Raw genomic sequence first — 19003 nt, 5'->3', positions numbered from 1 at the left:
TTCTGGATTAGAAGGGCAAGATGCAATGCAACAAGAGATTCAGGATAGACAGGAGGGCTTTTTTGAGCTTCTGAAAAGTGCACGCTGGAGCTCTGCCCACTGAGCCGAGTCTCCTACTGCTGCTTGTCAAGTTGCATTGCTGATCTTGCTGCCAGGCAGTGGGGTTCTGGGGGTCCCATATGGACCACCAGACACCACTTTGAGTACCACTGGTTGAGAAACAATGTTTTAAAGGCTGCACAGGATATCTAACGGGAAACAGTAAGGGGTGGTGTGAAAAACTTACAATTGGCCTAGGGACACCATGAAAAAAAGAAAGTCTGGGAGCCAGTGGTATAGGTTAAATGGTCTCACACAGCATACATGGAGAATTACAAGCTTCCTAAGAAGAAACATACAAGGCTGTATAGCAGTACAGTTCAAGATTCAGAACTAACAAAGTTATTAGTTCACAGCAAAACACACCAGGAATATAACTGTCTGAATGGACTCAATAATGGTATATCTATCATGATATATGACACAAAGGCATTAATTATCCCTTCTTCAGAAAGGCAAAAAACTCCATTTAACTATCCTCGTGTCACTTACCGAAATATAGGCGTATGGCCAGGCTTTGGTTTGTTCCAAGTAAATGGAGAAGGAACAGAAAGAAATTGGTCACCAGGGAGGTCTTTTTTTAATGTATGCTGGGATCCAGAACTATCATCTATTGCAGTTTCAAGAGATGGCGATAGACTACCCTGTTCTTCAGAACAAATCTCTATTTTTCCTGATATAACGGCAGTTTGATCCTCAGAGGTCTTTCTTGTTTTAAGAGGGATGTCAGTATCTGCACAACACTGAAATGGTGAAAGACCAGGAGTCAAACCATGTAGAGAAGAATTTAGCCATGTATCTTCTGTTATACTCCCCCTAGGCGAGTGCCCTGGTGATGGGGTTGGAGAATGGTGAGGAGAGAGTGATCCAACGTAACAGATCTCAGCACTAGAATGTCGCCGCTTCCCACATGGTGATGTAGGCCTTGATGAGGGTCTTGAGGTTGGCCTAGGGCTAAGCCAATTTTCATCTGTGATACTAGTCCTAGGAGAGTGACAAGGAGATTGTCGAGGTGACAAGGCATGCCCAAATCCATAAGACTGTTGCCAAGGTTCATCCACTGGACAGCCTCTTGGAGAACCTCCAGGAGACGTCAACGGTGACCCAAGGGTAAATCGAGCAGCAGCTTCATTCAGCTCTGAATCCACATCATCATAAATATGTGAGATAGACTCACAAGAGGAGGCATCTGAGAACCAGCTCCGAGAAGAAATGCTGCTGGCAGGACTTGGACTAAGAGAGGATTCCCTGTAAGATGGCTCAAGAGGAAGATACAAGTGGTCCCTTGAAGGCCTTTCCATATATTCATTTTGAGGGCCATTTGTGTGCAATTCATTTTCATTGGCTTCTATTCCTTGATGACAATTAGGAGAGATAGATGTAATTTGAATACTAGGACACTCAAATGGCTTAGGACCACCTAATGAACTGTATTTGGATTCTGGGAGTTCACATGTTCCTTCATAGCTTTCATGACCCTGCAGTCCAGTAGGTGAGGACAAAGGAGAAGGGTGTGACTGATATCCATGACATGGAATACAAATGGGATGATTTACAGATGATGAATGTTCTACACTGAAGATACACAAAGATGCACAATCATCAGGTTCAAGATCTGAAAAACAGGAAAGTGCAGTTATTATCTATTTATTTAAACATATTTGTATCCCACCTTACTCTTAAAAATAAAGAACCATGGCAGTTAACCATAAAATACAAAAATAAAGCCAAAAATAAATGAACAAAATGAACCACAGAATCAGTAAAAATGTTTTAAAGAGCAAAAGTAAACTGAAATTAAAAGTTCATTTATACAAATATAAATGAAAACAATTAGTGGTTGTTTAATGAATTACTGTATCAGCAAAGTTTCATTGCTTTTTATGCATATAATCATGCTTATGGCTGACAAATGTAGATTTTTATATAACCCAAGAAGAACTTCACATGTTCAAAATACTGTATTATGCAGTCTAAGGGAGCCAAATGAATATAGCTGTGATCCCAAGTACACTAAATTTCTTGGGCACTTGATGAAACTTTTGGTCAAACAAATTATCTCAAATAGCCAATGTCCATCAATCTTCTTCAGAAAACAGTTCCTCAGAAAGGACTACTTTTCCTACCTCAAATTTCACAGTATACAGTAGAACGCAGTCTTGAATGAACTTGTTCAGGACAGTAAAATACAGCCTTGTGTCCATCAGATAAGCTTCAAACAGCACAAGTTACATCTGGAATGTGCCACTTCTAACATGTCAAGCCTTCCCCCACCCCCAGACAAGCACAATCTGGATCACTCTTCTTGATAGAAACATCAACATGAAAGGTAGCAAGCACCTGCCTTTCCTGCTTTGGTCATGTCTCATTTTATTTACTGCAACCATATTCTCTGACCTTCATCATACCTCAGGCCCCTTACCTTTATCCAGAACTCTACTGATGGAACAGTTCACCTCCTCAAACCCATCCAGTGGTTTCCTGCTCCCTAACACATCCAGCTCAAACTCGTTGGCATATGAACTTATGAAACTGACTTACAACGAACTAGACCACTGGTCTGTCTAGTTTAGTCTACTCTGAATAAGAGCAACTCTCCAGAGTTTCAAACAGAGCACAGTGCTACCTGGAAATACCAGGGATTGAACCTGGGACCTTCTTTCTGTCTGTAAAACACATACTCTATCAGTGACCTACTGCCCAATGCCAGGGTCCCAAGTCCTCATCTAAGCTCTCCATAATCTCTCCAAACCACTCCCATTATTTTTTTGTCCTCAAATTCCAAGATTCCTGCCCATGAACATCACTTATTTATTTATTTATTCAGGTATTTATATACCACCATCTTTTTGGTCGTCAGATTTCTCCTCAGACTTTCATCCAAGGCAGTTTACATAGGCAGGCTGTTCTAAACCCCTGTAGGGATTTTTACAATTGAATAGTTCTAGTCTTTCATAGAACTCGTTCCAGCTGGATTCCTTCCCGGTCTGGCCTCTCTCTGGCCCTTCGCCTCCCACGCTCCACTTGACGGCAACTCCTCTCTGCCACCGAGGGTCAGCTCATCAGTATATCAGCGTGTCATCAGTTCTCGGGTACTTCTGGTTGTTTCGAACTGGCAGCATCAGATCTTCAGGCATACAAGGTGGCAGCTCTACCAACTGAGCCAGACCTCCTGCCCTCCTCCTCCACTTCTCCTATCACTATCCTCAGTTACCCAAAAGTCTCTTGTTCTCTAAAACAGCGGTTCTCAAACTGTGGGTCGTGACCCACTTGGTGGGTCACGAAGAAATTTCTGGTGGGTCGCAATAAGATGGCAGTCGCCATTTTGAAAAAGGGCAAACAGACCCAGGCAGCTCCATTTTGAAAAAGGGCAAACCTTTTTCAAAAGCTTTGAAAAAGACCCTTGGGGAGCTATTATAGGCTTCCAGGCACAGAGTAAACAAACAGAAAGAGTGGCTTGCACATGCGCAGAGCAGGCAGCGTGCCGCTTTTCCCTCTGTGAGTGTGCTGCTGCCCAGCCTCATTCAAAGGAGGGGAGAGGACAGTGCTTGGAGATTTTCAGATGCATGCTCCCTCATCATTGGAGGGTGCAGGCCCCTCTGTTAGGCTCCCTTTTAACCTTCTTTATTTATTTATCAAATTTTTATACTGCCCTTCCTCCAAAGAGCTCAGGGTGGTGTACACAGCTGCTCCCCTCCTTCTGTCCTCACAACAACCCTGTGAGGTAGGTGAGGCTGAGAGAAAGTGACTGGCCTAAGGCTATCCAGGAAGCTTCTTGGCTAAGGGGGGATTCAAACCTGGATCTTCCAGGTCTAAGTCCACCTCTCAAACCACTACACCACCCTGGCTCTCCACACCACCCTGACTCTCCTTAGGCAGGCAAGAGGGAGAGTGGGGTAGCACCCTGGGGTGGGGACCATAGGTGGCAGCAGAGGAGGTTGCAGAGCCCACACTCAAATGCACAAATATTTTGTTCCAGATGTTGTTTTATTTTTATTCTTTTTGCTTGACAGTAATGGTTGCGGGGGAGAGAATTGAAAGAAGCTTCTGAGCTGGAATATTTTCTCTTGTCATTCACAGTTTGAGTTCCTAGGTAAGAACAGTGATGTCACTTCCTGCTTGATGAAATCACTTCCTGCCATGACATCACTTCCAGGTTGATGACATCACTTCTGGTGGGTCCCAGACAGATTGCCATTCTCAGAAGTGGGTCCCAGGCTGAAAAGGGTGAGAACCACTGCTCTAAAAAAACCAATACACCGTGCTATTTCCTTTTCATCCCTCATTATCAAAAACTTCATAGAAAAGAAGGGAGTCAGAATTACTCCTTATCCTCAGCTGGAATGTGGGATGAGAAAGACTCCTGCTAGAACCCTGCAGAGCCACTGAATATAGACAACAGTAAGCTAGGACTAGAAGTCCTGCTCTGTAGAAGACAGCTTCATGCTGTAGATTCTATGCATATAACTCATTCCCATTTTAAAAATCTGCACTGGTTTAAAAGAGCAGTTACTGCAGAGTTGTTTCTTCTTCATATAAATAACTTTCTAGTCCAACGACAGCAACCAGTGACAGAAATCTACTCCCATAACTGTAGTTCTGAGGACTCACTTTAAATTGTCCTTCATAAAAAAGTAATATAGTTTGCATTACCATCTTCTAGGTACAGTAATTCACTGCCAAATTCTTCTGCATCTTCCTCCACTAAGGGAGGGACCTTCCCCATCACAATCTGCAAGCAATACTCAAAAAAGCACCACCTTGCACTTTCATGAACAGTTTGAATTTTGAACCAAGTTTTAACACACAAATAGCTCTGGCTGTTTTGGTGTCAGTCCTGTTTTTATTAGCAGCACCATCATCAACAATATTAGGAACAACAAGGTACTCCACACACTTTCAGTTTTGTCAGTTTCAGTACTGTCAGTTTTGTAACACTGAATTTTGATCTGCTGCATCATGACAGGTACCCAATTATGTATCTTCTGATGACAACTGTCATATTTAGAAGAAGAAGGTACCATGAAACACCTAACTCTTGACAGTCCCTGAGAGTATATACCAGTTTGATCACAACTCTAAAATCCTGGTACTGTACTCATATCAAGTTATTTAGGAATTTGTTTCCCTACAGCATGTCAGATCAACTCTTTAATCACTTCCCAGTTCCATAATTTCCATGCAGACACAGAAAGTTTCTACAGCTTCACGCCATATTCCCTCCTTTTCAATTCTAAGAGTACTATACAGTACCCTGTCCAAACATTAAGCAGATCTGCATAATCTACCCAGATAGATCTTTATTGGCATACATAACAAACACAAACACAACCATACAACAAAGAGAACAACAATAGTGAGTATAAGCCTATGATATATAACATCTAAATAAATCAGGTATATTTGTTCCATGTAGAACATACTGGCCTAGCATATAGAATATACTGGATAGCCTCTCATGGGTCTACTTGCCACCATCAGCTCCAGATGAAGAAATGCAAAAAGCCTCCATACAATAGATGAAAGGCAATTTCAATAAATGATCAGGCATTATTGAGGAAGATTAGGTTTTGCACCACTTGCTAGTTCTAAAGAAAAATACTGCAGTGCAATAGAAGTGCACAAACCTCCCTAACAAATAACTGTAAAACAAGAGAAATCCCCAAGATGGTGCAAGAGTGGAGGAGTAGAAGGTAACAGTTGTGCCATTGGCTGCATCAGTTTCCAACAGATATCTGTAACGCTGGTTCACACTCAGTCCACACAGCAGTTAAGGAGAGGTACAAAATAACTTGTCAAGCATGGGAAAAATGCAAATTTGTGATTGCAGCATCTCAGGGAGGAAGGGACTTGTTCACTTACCTGAGCGGTCACGCTGGCCTCCAGGAGCTCACAAACCCCTCTGCGGGCTTCCACACTACTGCAAACCACTCTGATCAGTGAGTAAACCTCACTTTGAAGACCACCCCTCAGGTAAGTAGACAAGCCTCCTTGCTCCTAGCACCATGGCAATTGCTATTGCACCATTGGGTCACTCATTTCTGAGCCACTCCCCTTAAGGGGGTATAGCCCTCTTCTAGTACCCATGCTGGGTCATTTGGAAACATTGAATTACATAGGACAGGGGTGTCAAACATAAGGCCCGGGGGCTAAATGCAGCCTGCTGAAGCTTTTTTATCTGACCCTTGAGTTCTCAGCTGCTGAGCAATGCTGGTGAAACTGCTGAAAGGACAGTCTGCATGATACTTGGGCTCTCCCATATCTTGAAATATGATCAAGAGTTGCATATCAGTTCAGTTTTATTACGGTCACCGACCAGCATAAAAATAGCAATACAATCATAGTATACAACTGGACATACATACGACCCATCACAGCATCCTAACATAGGCTCCTGACAACATAAAATACTAACAATTAATAGATCTAAGTCTAGATAAGATAAGACTAAGTTTGGTCTAGTTATTGTAGATTTAATAGAGTATAGTAACTGAGGAAGGTACTTCTGAAAGTCTTCTAGTCCATATTGAATTAAAAACTTATTCAGAATATAAATACTCCTCTATGAGCAACCTGGAAGGCCACAATCCACTCTCTTCCTCCTGACGCTAACTGCAGCGGCTAAAAATTTAGCCACCCTCCGCATTACCTCTGGATTTGCATCTGATAGAAGAGAATGATGATCATCTTGACCTGGGTATTTGGTGAACTCTTCTAACAGTGGGGAGATAAGGGATAACCATATATCCTTATAAAAAACGCAATCCAGCAAAACATGACTGGTGGTTTCTGGTTGGTTTGCCCCACAAGGACACAGTCGCTTCAAAAAAATGGGACCTTCCAAAAGCATCCTTCCACTACAGCTGAGGGCACACTATCACACCACCCCAAAGTAAATGCCCTTCTGTGGCTTGGGATTTCCAACTGGAAAAGGTAAGGAGCTGGGGCAGTTATATATCTGAGCTCCTCCTTGATACAAAACTTTCTGACATTATTCAGGTCTTCTTGGCGCTCTATGTCAAAGATTCGCTGCTTAATCCTAACTCCTGCCTGAGCCAGTCCCATGTCAAACAAAAATGGCATGGAAAATCCCAGAGAGGACAGTTTTCGTTCCAGCCCTTTAATTCACCTGGATTTATACTCATCTTGGAGGATTAGGGGAGCAATCCCTAATGGGTACAGGTGCAGTCTTAACCAATAAGAGCAAATGGCTATCCAGACACAGACCTCTATCCTAATCAGGCCTGATTCCAGACGTAAAAAAGTGTTTGAGACAGTACTGGATACACTAAAGGCGGCCCTAATAAACTTAGACTGGACACGCTCCATTATCGTGATGTTGGGAAAAGGTCCCAACTACGCTCCATACAATAACTGGGCCATCACCTTCGCCTCAAACAGATACTGGCAGATACTGGGCTCCTTCACATAAATTGGAAAATAGCAGAAGTGGTCTGCTGACCGCTCAACATTACATATTCTCCATGAGCTTTCCTAGAACCATTTGTATGGAATTCCACCCCCAAATATTTAAAGTGGGACACCTGCTCTATTTTATGATCATCAATCCTCCAGCACCAAATTTTTGGTTTACTGGAGAAGGCCAAGATCTTAGTTTTACTATAATTTATCACCAGTTGATTTTCCTTGCAATACACATTCAATTTGTGTTCTACACATTGCCAATATGTGTTCTAGAAAGAGTAACTGTATCGTCTGCATAAAGTAAGATGGCAATAGGCCTCCCAGCTAGGGATGGGGATGGAAGTTGGGATTTTGTAGATGGTCAACCATCAAATATAGAAATTAAAAAGAAGCGGGGCCAGAATATAGCCCTGCTTCACCCCCTTTTGAGTTGGTACCACTTTTGTGAGGTGACCTTGCAGACTGCATTTCACTTTTAGTGCCGTATCTCTAGATTTGCATATTTTCTCTTCCATCATTTGCAAGTGAGAAAAAGTGCTTATTTCTTGTTATGACCTGTTTAATGACATCACTTCCTACCTAATGACATCACCTCCATCCCTCAGCAGGCATCACAAATGCTATCGGGCCCGCTATATGAATGTTTGACACCCTGACTTAGGATAATATATATGTATATCTTATAAGAATTCTCAAAGTTGTTGTGTTTCTTTAAATTATGCAAGAATCCATGGAATACATCTCTAGTTTTCCCTCATACCTGTTTATTCAGGATTACATTCAAGTACTGTCTTAATCAGTTTGGAACAAATACACATACCCTCAAAAACTCTGGGTCTCTTCCCCCCCCCCCTTAATACACTTAGCTTGCCACCAGATCATTTGGGGAAGGGCCATTCAACATCACCCCATGGGTAAAACTAGCTGTGAATGAGACAGTTACATCAAGCAGCATTCTATCTGCTCCTGGGGAAAAGAATTCTTAGAAATGACTCTGCTGTAAGCTGAGGCAACCTCATAAACAGTGTCAATATCCTGGAAAAGCAGGGTGGTGTTCCTGAGATCAGAGCTCTGCTAACACACAACATTCAAGAACCCAGGGCGATTCTCAAGTCACATCAAAAAAATTACAGCTCAATCATGTTTACTCAGAAGTAAATGTTACAGTATTGAATTGGGTTTATTTCCAGATAAGTGTAGTCTTACTAGAGTAAAGGGATCCAAATCCCTTCAATTTAAAATGCCTGAGTTCAAGAAGAACTGCTATAAACCAGTCCAACATATTTGCATCTATTTAGATTAGAGACATCTATTTCCATCTATTTATTAATTCTGCAACAGAATCAGATTCAAAGAATTTTTCTGTATTTTGAGCAGCTCTGTATTATACCAAGGGTTAGTAAAAACTAGAACAAAATTCCTTGCATGACATAAGGAAGTTTCATGCTATTCCAGGTGGGTCGCAACCTGATTTTTAGTGGGTCGTGAAGGGTTAAGCAGAGCCTCCAATGTAAACATGGGTAATGGCAAAATCAGAAAATTAATTGCCTCAAGCCCTGAAGCTATTCAAAAATTACACAGCTGCTAATTACCAGCAAACAGTTCCGCTCCTGGAGTTTGCAAGGAGCTAAAGGCCAGCAGTTTGTAAGCATGTGTAAATATAGGAGATAAAAGAGCCTTAGTTGATAAAGAATTTTTTTAAAAGATGATTTTGTTTTTTTTATTTTTCTTGGAAGAAATATGGGAAAGGAAGGAGAGCATCCACTAAAGTCCATTAGGGCTGCTTCGTGATGAGAAATACATCAAGTTTTTTTTGTAAATAAACAAAAATATTATTTCTTTCTAGATCTTTTTTTAAGTCTCATAAACCTCAGTGGGTCCCAAAAGGAGTGTCATTTCAAAAAGTGGGTCCCGATGCAAATAAGATTGGGTACCACTCTACTATTCTCTAAGTCAACCTGCCTCAAAGGTATCAAGTGCCTGGAGATTCCCAGCAAAAGGTTGACAGTCCTGGTTCTTTCACACACTTGCTGCTATAGTAAGAGGCTGGGCTTATTTATAATTAATCAGGCACGTGGCACTATTGAGAACACACTGTGTGTTTCTCTAAGGCGCTTCAGGGTTCTTCAGTTCTGGTTTTGCAACTTCCCATACTGGGGATGGGAACAGATATTATTGTATTCATTTGGATAAGACAATTTCTTTCCCTCGCCATCACCTTGCTGTCTCCAAATACTCCTGAACAGCAAAAGAGCATTTTACTTCCCAGAAAAATAGCTGTGACCACTGCCCTCTATTTACACAATGAATAGATGGGCCCAATATATAATCTCCTGCCTGCCATTTTTGAAGCAAAACGGTTTGCCTGCCATTTTTCCAATACTTGTACAGAGCTGCCATACACCAAGTTATATTAACCCTTCCCCCACCCTCAGTTACCTGTTCTAAGTAAATCAAACTTCTCCAGAAAACAAAGTCAACATAACTAGAGGAACTCCCAAAATGTCACAAATCTCCTCCACTGCATCATCAATTGACAGTCTGAATGCCTACCTGCTCCCTGGACTCCAAGTTTCAAAGTTTTTATTTTCAAGTACGACAGCTTGATGCTTGCTGCCAGTCCACAAAACACCAACAAATAAATGCTGGTTGGAACGTTCCCAGATCAAATCTCACCAGCTGGTCTTAGATAAACAATCGGCTATATACTAAATGCAAAAGATTACTACTGGATATACCAATATCACCACACAGACTTTTTCCATATGTGAATAAAACTTCACAAATACAACCTGACAGAAAGGAACAGAGTTCTCATAATCTATTCTAGTCAACTTTATGTGGATCAGCCTGACAACAGTGCCGCAGCCGCCACCCCCAAATCTCAAGACAACAAGGAAAGTTCACAACTCAGCAGTGCAGGATATGTTTTACACACACAAGGCCCAAAGTTCAGTTCTCTACAGTTAGGGTCTCAGAAGGCAGGGCTGGGGAAAAAAAGCTGTCTGAGGCATTGGAGATGGTGTTCAAATTATAGCGGAATGAGATGGGGACCCAGAACCCAAAGGTTACACTTTTATCCAAGACTTGGTTAAAATTTAGGGAGTCAGGGTGGAGTTTGTATTTCATTAAATGTCCTCCCCCCATGTTTCCACCCAAAATTCAAGCACAGCTTGGGGAGCCATTGCAGGCAGCAACAGTGGATTAGATGGACCAGTTGTTTGACTCAACATTATGTCATTTCATACATTCAGAAAAATCGAGCTCTCACTCCCAGAGAAGCATGCACTCACTCACCTTCCTACAAGGAGTCCAAAACTCTCAACTTCTGCTAGCCTTTTTGTGAGCTTTTGTGGATCAGAGACCCACAACTTTTTCTTCCAGGGAGAACTTGAAAAACCAAAAGTATGATCCTGTGCAGTTTTATTCAGGAACCAGTCTTATTCCCTGCTCTATCTGTCCTCATTCATATACAGCAGGGGTGTCCAAGCTTTCAACTTTAGGGCTTCTGGACCTTTAACAATTGTGTAGAGGAGGGAATTTTAGCAGATGCTTTGTCTGTGAGACAACAAAATACATTTGCTGAAATTCCTTCTTCTACACAATTGTTAAAGGTCCAGAAGCCCTAAAGTTGGAAAGCTGGCTACCCCTGATGCTGAGTAAAAACAAAAGAGGGAATAGGAGGGAGCAGTATTGTCCAGAGTTCTGTAAGAGAAGGCAAGAGTTTAAAGTTCAGTGGAACTTGCTTCTAGCCACATATATTTTGGACTATAGCAGTCATGCAGCCCAATTCTATGCATGTTTACAGACTTTAATGGATGTCTCTCACAAGTAAGGTCAATTATATGTGTTTTATTTAGAAGGAAGTCTCTAAGTGCAACAAACCAGGTTCTCAAGAAAGTGTGAAGAGTTTTGAGTACCACTTGTAAGCATGTTTAGAGTTGCATCCAGCTGTGCAGTCTGATCCTGCACTGACTTGAAAGCAAGTCCCAAGCTGAACAGCTTTTCCCCTCTGCTTTGTTAACTCATTTTTGCCTGGTCTACAGGTGCACACATTTGATCCCTGTTGCGTTTATGCAATGTTGGGCAAAAATGGTTTAAGTATAGATCACAAACATCACACCCCAATCCTATGCCTATTTACTAAGACACAAGAAGCCACTTTGTAGAGCAAAACCTACATCTAGGTAAGTACCCTGAAGAAGGTAAAAAGCTGTGCAGTTATAACCCTACGTGCATTTATGAGGGTGCATTTAGAAGCAAGTTCTGTTGACAAACCCAGGGACTATTTGATCTGGACATTACACAGAGTGAGAATTTTGAACTGTTCCACTTCAGACTACAAGCAGGGAATCATATTTCTAGAATGCTTCCCCATGCATTTTGTTAACCAACAAATCTGGGAGGAGGTTTGCACCAAGTCTGTCCTCCAATGTACTAATTTACTACATGAAGCAAGGGGGCTGTTTTGCATAGAGCAGCATTCTAAAATAAGGACTCCCACACCTGCAATTTGAAGTGAGCAGTCCAGAATTCTACTCTCAGGTTACCATCTTGCTCTCCCAGGCTTACTTGGAAGTCAGTTCCAAGCTGTACGGGACACAGATTGAGGTGGTAGGCTGAGGGGTTAGAATTCTGGACTGTCCCACTTCAGGCAGTCATATTTTTGAATCTCTCTCTCCCCACCCTCACTCAGATAATTCACTGCATTAATTAACAGTATTTATATTCCGCTTTTCAACTAAAAGTTCACAAAGCAGTTTACAGAGAAAAATCAAATGACTAATAGCTCCCTGTTCCAAAAGGTCTAAAAATATGCAGAAGAACCAGCAGACAGCCACTAGGAAAGACGCTGCTGGGGTGAGGTGGGCCAGTTACTCGCCTCCTGCTAAAGAGAGGAACACTCACTTGATAGAGTGCCTCTTACCCAGTTAGCAGGGGTTGATTAATTAATTAGTTAATTAAACTAACAAACCAGGAGGGGTCTGCACTAAACCTCTTTAAATGTGCAGGCTCACCTACATTTAATCATTATATTATTTTACATGAAAATAATCTTAAATTTGAACTCCCACACCTATCATTTGAAGGGGGGAACTCAGAACTCCACCACAGATTACGCTTATCTCTGACATGTGCTTATTTGGGAATCAGATCCAGTCTATCCTGGGATGCAAAGAGTGCTTAGGAAGCCAAAGTTAGAATTCCAGACACTGAATGACTCCCACCCTCAAGTTGCAGGTGGGGAAGTCTGTATTCAGAATGCTTAAAATGATAATAACTACAACTTCTACTCCTTTATGTAGTTAAGCGTGCACACTAAAACGAAAGTTTAGCACAGATCTTTCTCTCTACTACTTTACTACATGCAATTAAGGCTGCAATCCCACACACACTTACTTTGGTGTAAGTCCCATAGAATGCAAATGGCCTTACTTCTGAGTAGACATGCATAGGATTGTGCTGCAAGTTTTTTTGTTTGCTGTGCAGAGGGGGGAGAAGAGGAGTATTCAAAACTACAAAGGCCTGAAGTGGGGCAGCCAGAATTCTACCACTGCAGCTGACCACCTTCCTCCAGCACGCTTACTTGGGTGTCAGGCGCAGTTTGGATGCAGAAGAAGGTCAGGGGGCTGCCCCACTTCAGACTGCAGCTGCGCAAGTCCATGTTTCTTAGGAAGCTTCACCATCACCCCAAACAATCACGGAGCTCTTTCGCTCTGCTGTGCACCCACCGCCTGGAGTGCTTTGCACACACACCCCCGGCTACGCCACTAATGCTAATTTACCTCTCTGTGTTTTCTAATAACAATAGTTAATAATAATAAGCAGCATAAACGGGTTTTCAGCGAAAAGTTCACAAAGTGGTTTACAGACAATAAGTCAAAAAACTAACGGCTCTAAGCATAAAATAGGTACTAGTACTAGTAACACCAACGCTGGTAGTTAAGCCTCTTGCTGTCGCTAATACAATTATTAGCGCCGGTGGCGTAGCTAGAGGGGGCTCAGCGCGGCCCCTCCCTTCGGAGCCATTCCCGGCGGGGGGCAAACGGAGCGGGAGGGGAGAGCCGTGCGGCTCCGTTTGCCCCCCGCCGGGAATGGCTCCGAAGGGAGGGGCCGCGCTGAGCCTCCCGCCACACTGGCTGCTGCGCCCCCTCCAGCTACGCCACCGATGAGCACCAATCCCAACGACAGGACCAGCCCCGCGACAAGCACTGCCGGGCGGGGGGGGGGGCGCGGGGAGCCTGCGCAGAGGCGGGAGGGCTCCGGCACGGCACAGACTCCCGCCGGGGCCGCGGCCCTCCCCGCTGGAGACGTACCTGCTGCCGGGGAGGCGGCTGAGGCGCGGCCGGGCGGCTGAGGCCCCCCCGGCCGCCCGTCCTCCCCGAAGACGAGCCTGAAGTCGAGGTCGTCGTGGGCGCCGCCGCAGCCGGCCGCAGTCATCGGGGGCCCCGGAGCCGCCGCGCGCGGGCTGCGTGGCCGGCTGAGGCGGGGGGAGGGGCGTCAGCGCCGCCTCATGGCCGCGGGGCCGGCGGGCGTCGCTTCTCCTTTCGCCTCCGCGGCGGCGCCTCGACCTCCGCGCTGCGCCCGCACAGTCCGCCCGTCACTCACGAGTGCCGGAGGGGGAGGGGAGAGGCCGCCGCCAGTCGCCGCCTGGCCACGCCCCTCCGGCTGGGGCCGCGCGCTCGGCCACGCCCCTCTCCCGCCCTCCCTCTTGCTCAGGCCGACGCCATCGTTTCGGCCACGCCCCCTCCGGCAAGCTCCGGGCGCTCGGCCACACCCCTCCCTCTTGCTCAGGCCGACGCCATCAGCGCGCACTCTCGGCCCCTCCCGCAGCCGGCGTCTCTGATTGGCTGGCGAGAGGACAGGCAGGCAGTTCCCTCGCGCGTCCGCACTTCACGTTCCGCTGCAGGCTGGGGTCTGCGTAAGTTGGAACGGGTGATATTTTCATCATAATTTCTTGATTAATCATACATTAATAAAAATAATTTCTTAATTACAAATTAATTAATCAACTACAAATTAACTGAAATTAATTAATTACAACTTTATTAATTACAAAAATGTAATGGGACCTACTCCCGGGTAAGTCTGGGTAGGATTGCAGCCTAGGATTGTTAAAAAATTTTTTTACTTAATGGTGTCCCTTCCAGTCATGACATCACTTCTGGTGGGTCCTGACAGATTCTCATTCTAAAAAGTGGGTCCCAGTGCTAAAAGTTTGAGAACCACTGCCTTAGTATGTTTGTAATCTATGTTAATTTCTGGAAAATACCTGAAACATCAAGATGCGCTGCTTTGTGTTTTCATGTGTTTTTAATAAAAATAAAAACACCCCTAAGTACTAATAACAAAACAGGAATAACAATATGGAAAGAGTAGTGCAGTCCTTAGAATTTGTGGATTCATATTATTAACAACAACAACGATATGGGGTTGAAGCAGGTGTTTCTCAACATTTGTCACCCACCATACCACTTTGCATGGTTCACCTATTGAAGAAGCACCAGATGTAATGTGGTGATGTCATCAGCACTTACTTCCAGATTGAGAAGACTGACTTCCAGACTGACTTTCAGACATGATGCAACAAACACCTGTGAAAGGCTAAGGGTGAGAGGGAGGGGTTTTTCAAGTGCGTGGAAAGTACACACTGTTGGTCTTCCCACTGAGCTGAGCCTCCTACCACTGCTTGTCACATAGAGTTGCTGGGCTCACTGCCAGCCAGCAAGGGTCTGGGGGTCCCGCAGGTACCACCACACGCCACCTCAAGTACCACCGTTGGTATAAGTACCCCTGGCTGAGGCACACTGGGTTAGAGCAGTGCAATTCTTAAGATGCCTGGATTTATGTTAATATTTTAATAAAAATAATATGGGCTATAGCAGTGTGATCCCAAAAATGCCTGGATTGTTATCAGTAATATTAGAAATACTGGTATTCCTAATAAGCAGAGGATAGAGTGGAATATAAATTTCAATAATTATTATTGTTGTGAGCCACCATGGTGTCCCCCTGTGGGAGCAGAAGGGCAGGATAAATAATTTCTTTAAATAATAATTATTAATGTAATATGTTGTTCAGATTGTGAGCCTTTGAGGGATAGGGATTTGTATTCCTAAAAGAAGTCACATTACAGTGAATCAGGCCCTTGATCAGTTAAGGTTTTGTGACTAGCAGTGGCTGGGGTCAGATTAAGCCATGCTGCAATATGTCAAGCCTAAAACACCTCATCTTATACCCCCTCCCCCACCAGTGAAAGGTCAAAGATAATAAAGATATAACAGCTTTATATTTGCATGCATTTATCGGACAAGCTACAACAAAAAAACTCATATATGTCTGCCAAGCTTGTTTGCGTTATGAAGCACTTTCAAATTAAAACACTTTATTGTTGTGATGGTTTGTTAATTAGTTATATCAAAGTTTTAAATCTATAGCGACCCTGAGCTATAGCTTACTTAGCCGGTGCTGCCGTGGATTCAATTTGGGACCTTCTGCATGCAAAATGGAGGTGCTTGTCCTTTAAGTCTGTGACGCCTTCTCTACATTATAGCATGCCCTCTTTGCAGCACAATCCTATGCATGTTTAATCATATCAGCACCATTGTGTTCAATAGTTCTTACTTTCTAGGAACTGTGTTTAGATCCGCAGTCCTAAAACGCAGGAACACACAAACTCAATTTTTAAATTCTTAACTCTATATAGAGCTCCATTTGCACAGAAGACAATGTAAGGAATGGAAATACAAAACATTAAACAAACATCTACACCCACATGAACATAAAATACTCAGAATGAAAGAGCAATGTTTGCAGAAAAAAGAATGCCAGAAAAATCCAACAAAGAACTGGCTCAGCTCTTTTTAGTGATTCTTGGAAGAAAATCCAAAGGAAGGGGTCTTGCTTTCCAATAAAGATTATTAGAGACTGTATTAGAGTTTGCAGGTGATACAGTAGTTTGTGTTAGATGAGTAGGTTATGCCATTTTTGTTTATGGAGAAAGTAACATAAATTAGACTTTAATTAAAATCATAATAATAACTAATAAAAGGTTGCAGCAATTCAGGAAGTGGTAATGGCAACTCAAGAATCAGGCTGTAATGCCACACCACAGGTATATCGGAGTAAACACCGCTGCCCTCAATGGAACTTCTCTTCCCTCTCATTAAATAATGCTTAGGACAGGGGTTCTCTGTTTTATTAATTAATAAAAACAGAGCCAGTGTGTGTGTGACGTAGTCTTAATAGTAATTTATTAATAGTTAATAGTTAATTAGTAATTAATAGTTAAGTTAATTATTCGCTACTACTAATAATAAGTATTATAACAGAACATGTGATAGAATAGAATAGAATAAACATTAATATATCTATTAATTGGTTATTATATTAATATGTTTTTAATTAATTACTATGTTTTAATTAATGTTTTTAACCATTGCTGTAAACCGCCTTGGGTCCCTGCGGGGAGAAAGGTGGAATATACATAAAGTTAATAATAATAATAATAATAATAATAATAATAATAATAATAATATTTATTTATTTATTTATTTATTTATTATAATTACTAATGAACACTAGTAATGAATGAGAAGCAAATGCACAAGGGGCTCAGAGGCGCCCTTCCTGGCGCCCCGCCTGTGCTGCAACTGGAAGCCGCAAGTGCAGCTCCCAAGCCACGTGCTGCCTGTGCATTACTCTGTCGCTCCGCATTGGCCCAGCCTCTCTCTTACGTCATGCCTCTTCCCTGCCATTGGTCCTTGGAAGCCATGCCCATGGTCCATCCTCCCACCCATTGACGAGTCGGTTATCCTCTTGGCCCCACTCCCTACCCCTGTCAACACTTCCCACACAACCCTGCTTGGCCGGTGATGTAGGAAGGACCAGAGCCTTTCACCACGTGACTAGTAACTTTAGCGGCGAGGAGCCACCTCTTGGCTCACGTGCTATGGCTCCACTTTCCCATGGCCTGCTGGGAATTGTAGTTTGGGCAGAGACCTCTGTCTGTCTTGGAGGCCACTAGCATTACTCTGATGAGCTCTCCAAATGCAGTGTATCAGGCAGTGACATGCAGTGGATGGGGAGGCAGGTGAAGCAGCGCCTCCCCCCTGGAATCCTTTGAAAAGTGCTGCTGTGGCCGTGTGAGGCATTCAAGCACATTCAACCCAGGGTTGACCCATTGGGTTGAATTGACCCAGGGTTGAATGTGCTTGAGTGCCTCACACAGCCACAGTGGCACTTTTCAAAGGACTCCATGGGGGGACTCTGCCTCACCTGCCTCACCTCATAGCGGCAGTGCTTTTCAAAGAACTCGGTGGGGAGGCTCTTCCTCACACGCTTCACCTGCCCCACCTCCATAAAATGATGTTTTGCATGATGTCTCCTCTAAACAACAAGGCCTGCAGACTCCCTTTAACTTCCTTGAGGAAAGGCAAGCAAAACATTTATGTTTCAGGAGATGGGGCTGTTTTTTACATTGCAATCTGCATTGCACTTCTCAACCAAGGATATTCTCATGGCCACTCCTAGGAAGCAGAATCTGCAGCTGTCACTGCCCAACAGTCTCAGAGAACCAAGCCCCCTGCCCCACATCAGCTGAACATCAGTGTGCTGCAGACCTGCTCTCCAAGGTCACATATATGCTTCCTAGGAGGTACCCACCCCACACAAGGAGTGCCCTTAAAGGTGCCTCCTCCTCTGCTACAAGTGCAGTGGTTAGACTTCTAGTGAGATTTCAAAGCGTGCACCTGATCCTTCACAGCTGAACAGCTAGTGGCTGGGCAGGGGAGAGAGAGAAAGAAGTGACTTCAAGGTGGTGGGTGTGTCCTGCAGGTTTAGAGGGTTCCTTTGGGGTGTGCATGTAATAAACATCCGACTCCATCTTACAGGTGCCCCAGTCACCACCTTTGCTGCAGCAGGGGGCTTTTTATTGGCACTTGCAAGGAGTGGAAAATGTGTATTCTCACAGTAAATATGTCCAAAACATTTTGCTTCTTCGGTTTTGTTCCCACACACTGCCCAGAGTCTCACTGCAACCCCATTGATCTTTTTATAACTTTCCATAGGATTCCAGGAGCTGTAGAAGACAATAACTATCTGAATATTGAGTGTTATCTTGAGTGTTATCTGGGCTTGTTGGCTAGTTTTACCATGTTATTGTTCCACTCTTGGGCTGCTTCTTCAGCTCATTCATGGACATGGTGAAAGAATGAAGAGGTGCCAAAACTGATTGATGCAGAGAATATGTTCAAACGACGTTTGAGTGAAATGCTTTCACATCAGAAGAAATTCTATTTGATACCATCACCAATTATATTGAATTTTTTTATTGCTTCACTGAGTGTCCTGGGTTGTCTTGAATGGAAGCAAAAGGCAGCCTAGGGTATTTTAAATAAATTATTGGAAGTACAGTCCTAGGAATGGCTACTCAGAAGTAAGCCCCACTGAGTGTAATGAAATTTTCTCCCAGGTAAGT

At 43.5% G+C, this 19003-nt stretch overlaps 1 protein-coding gene across 1 annotated transcript in view; it reads right to left on the bottom strand.

Annotated features, from left to right (window-relative positions):
- The window catches only part of NFATC3 (nuclear factor of activated T cells 3), a 72445-nt gene extending 58480 nt beyond the window's left edge, over positions 1-13965 (bottom strand). The window contains exons 1-2 of the mRNA XM_066637481.1: positions 13842-13965; positions 592-1714 (exon numbers count right to left, since the gene is read on the bottom strand). Coding sequence (XP_066493578.1) covers positions 592-1714; positions 13842-13965 — 1247 coding nt within the window. The remainder of the gene's footprint in view (positions 1-591; positions 1715-13841) is intronic.
- Between the last annotated feature and the right edge of the window lie 5038 nt (positions 13966-19003).

Source organism: Tiliqua scincoides, chromosome 9, assembly GCF_035046505.1.
Source record: "Tiliqua scincoides isolate rTilSci1 chromosome 9, rTilSci1.hap2, whole genome shotgun sequence".
Lineage (NCBI taxonomy): Eukaryota > Metazoa > Chordata > Lepidosauria > Squamata > Scincidae > Tiliqua > Tiliqua scincoides.
Note: the sequence above shows the minus strand (reverse complement) of the source record. Positions and strands in the feature narration are given on the sequence as shown.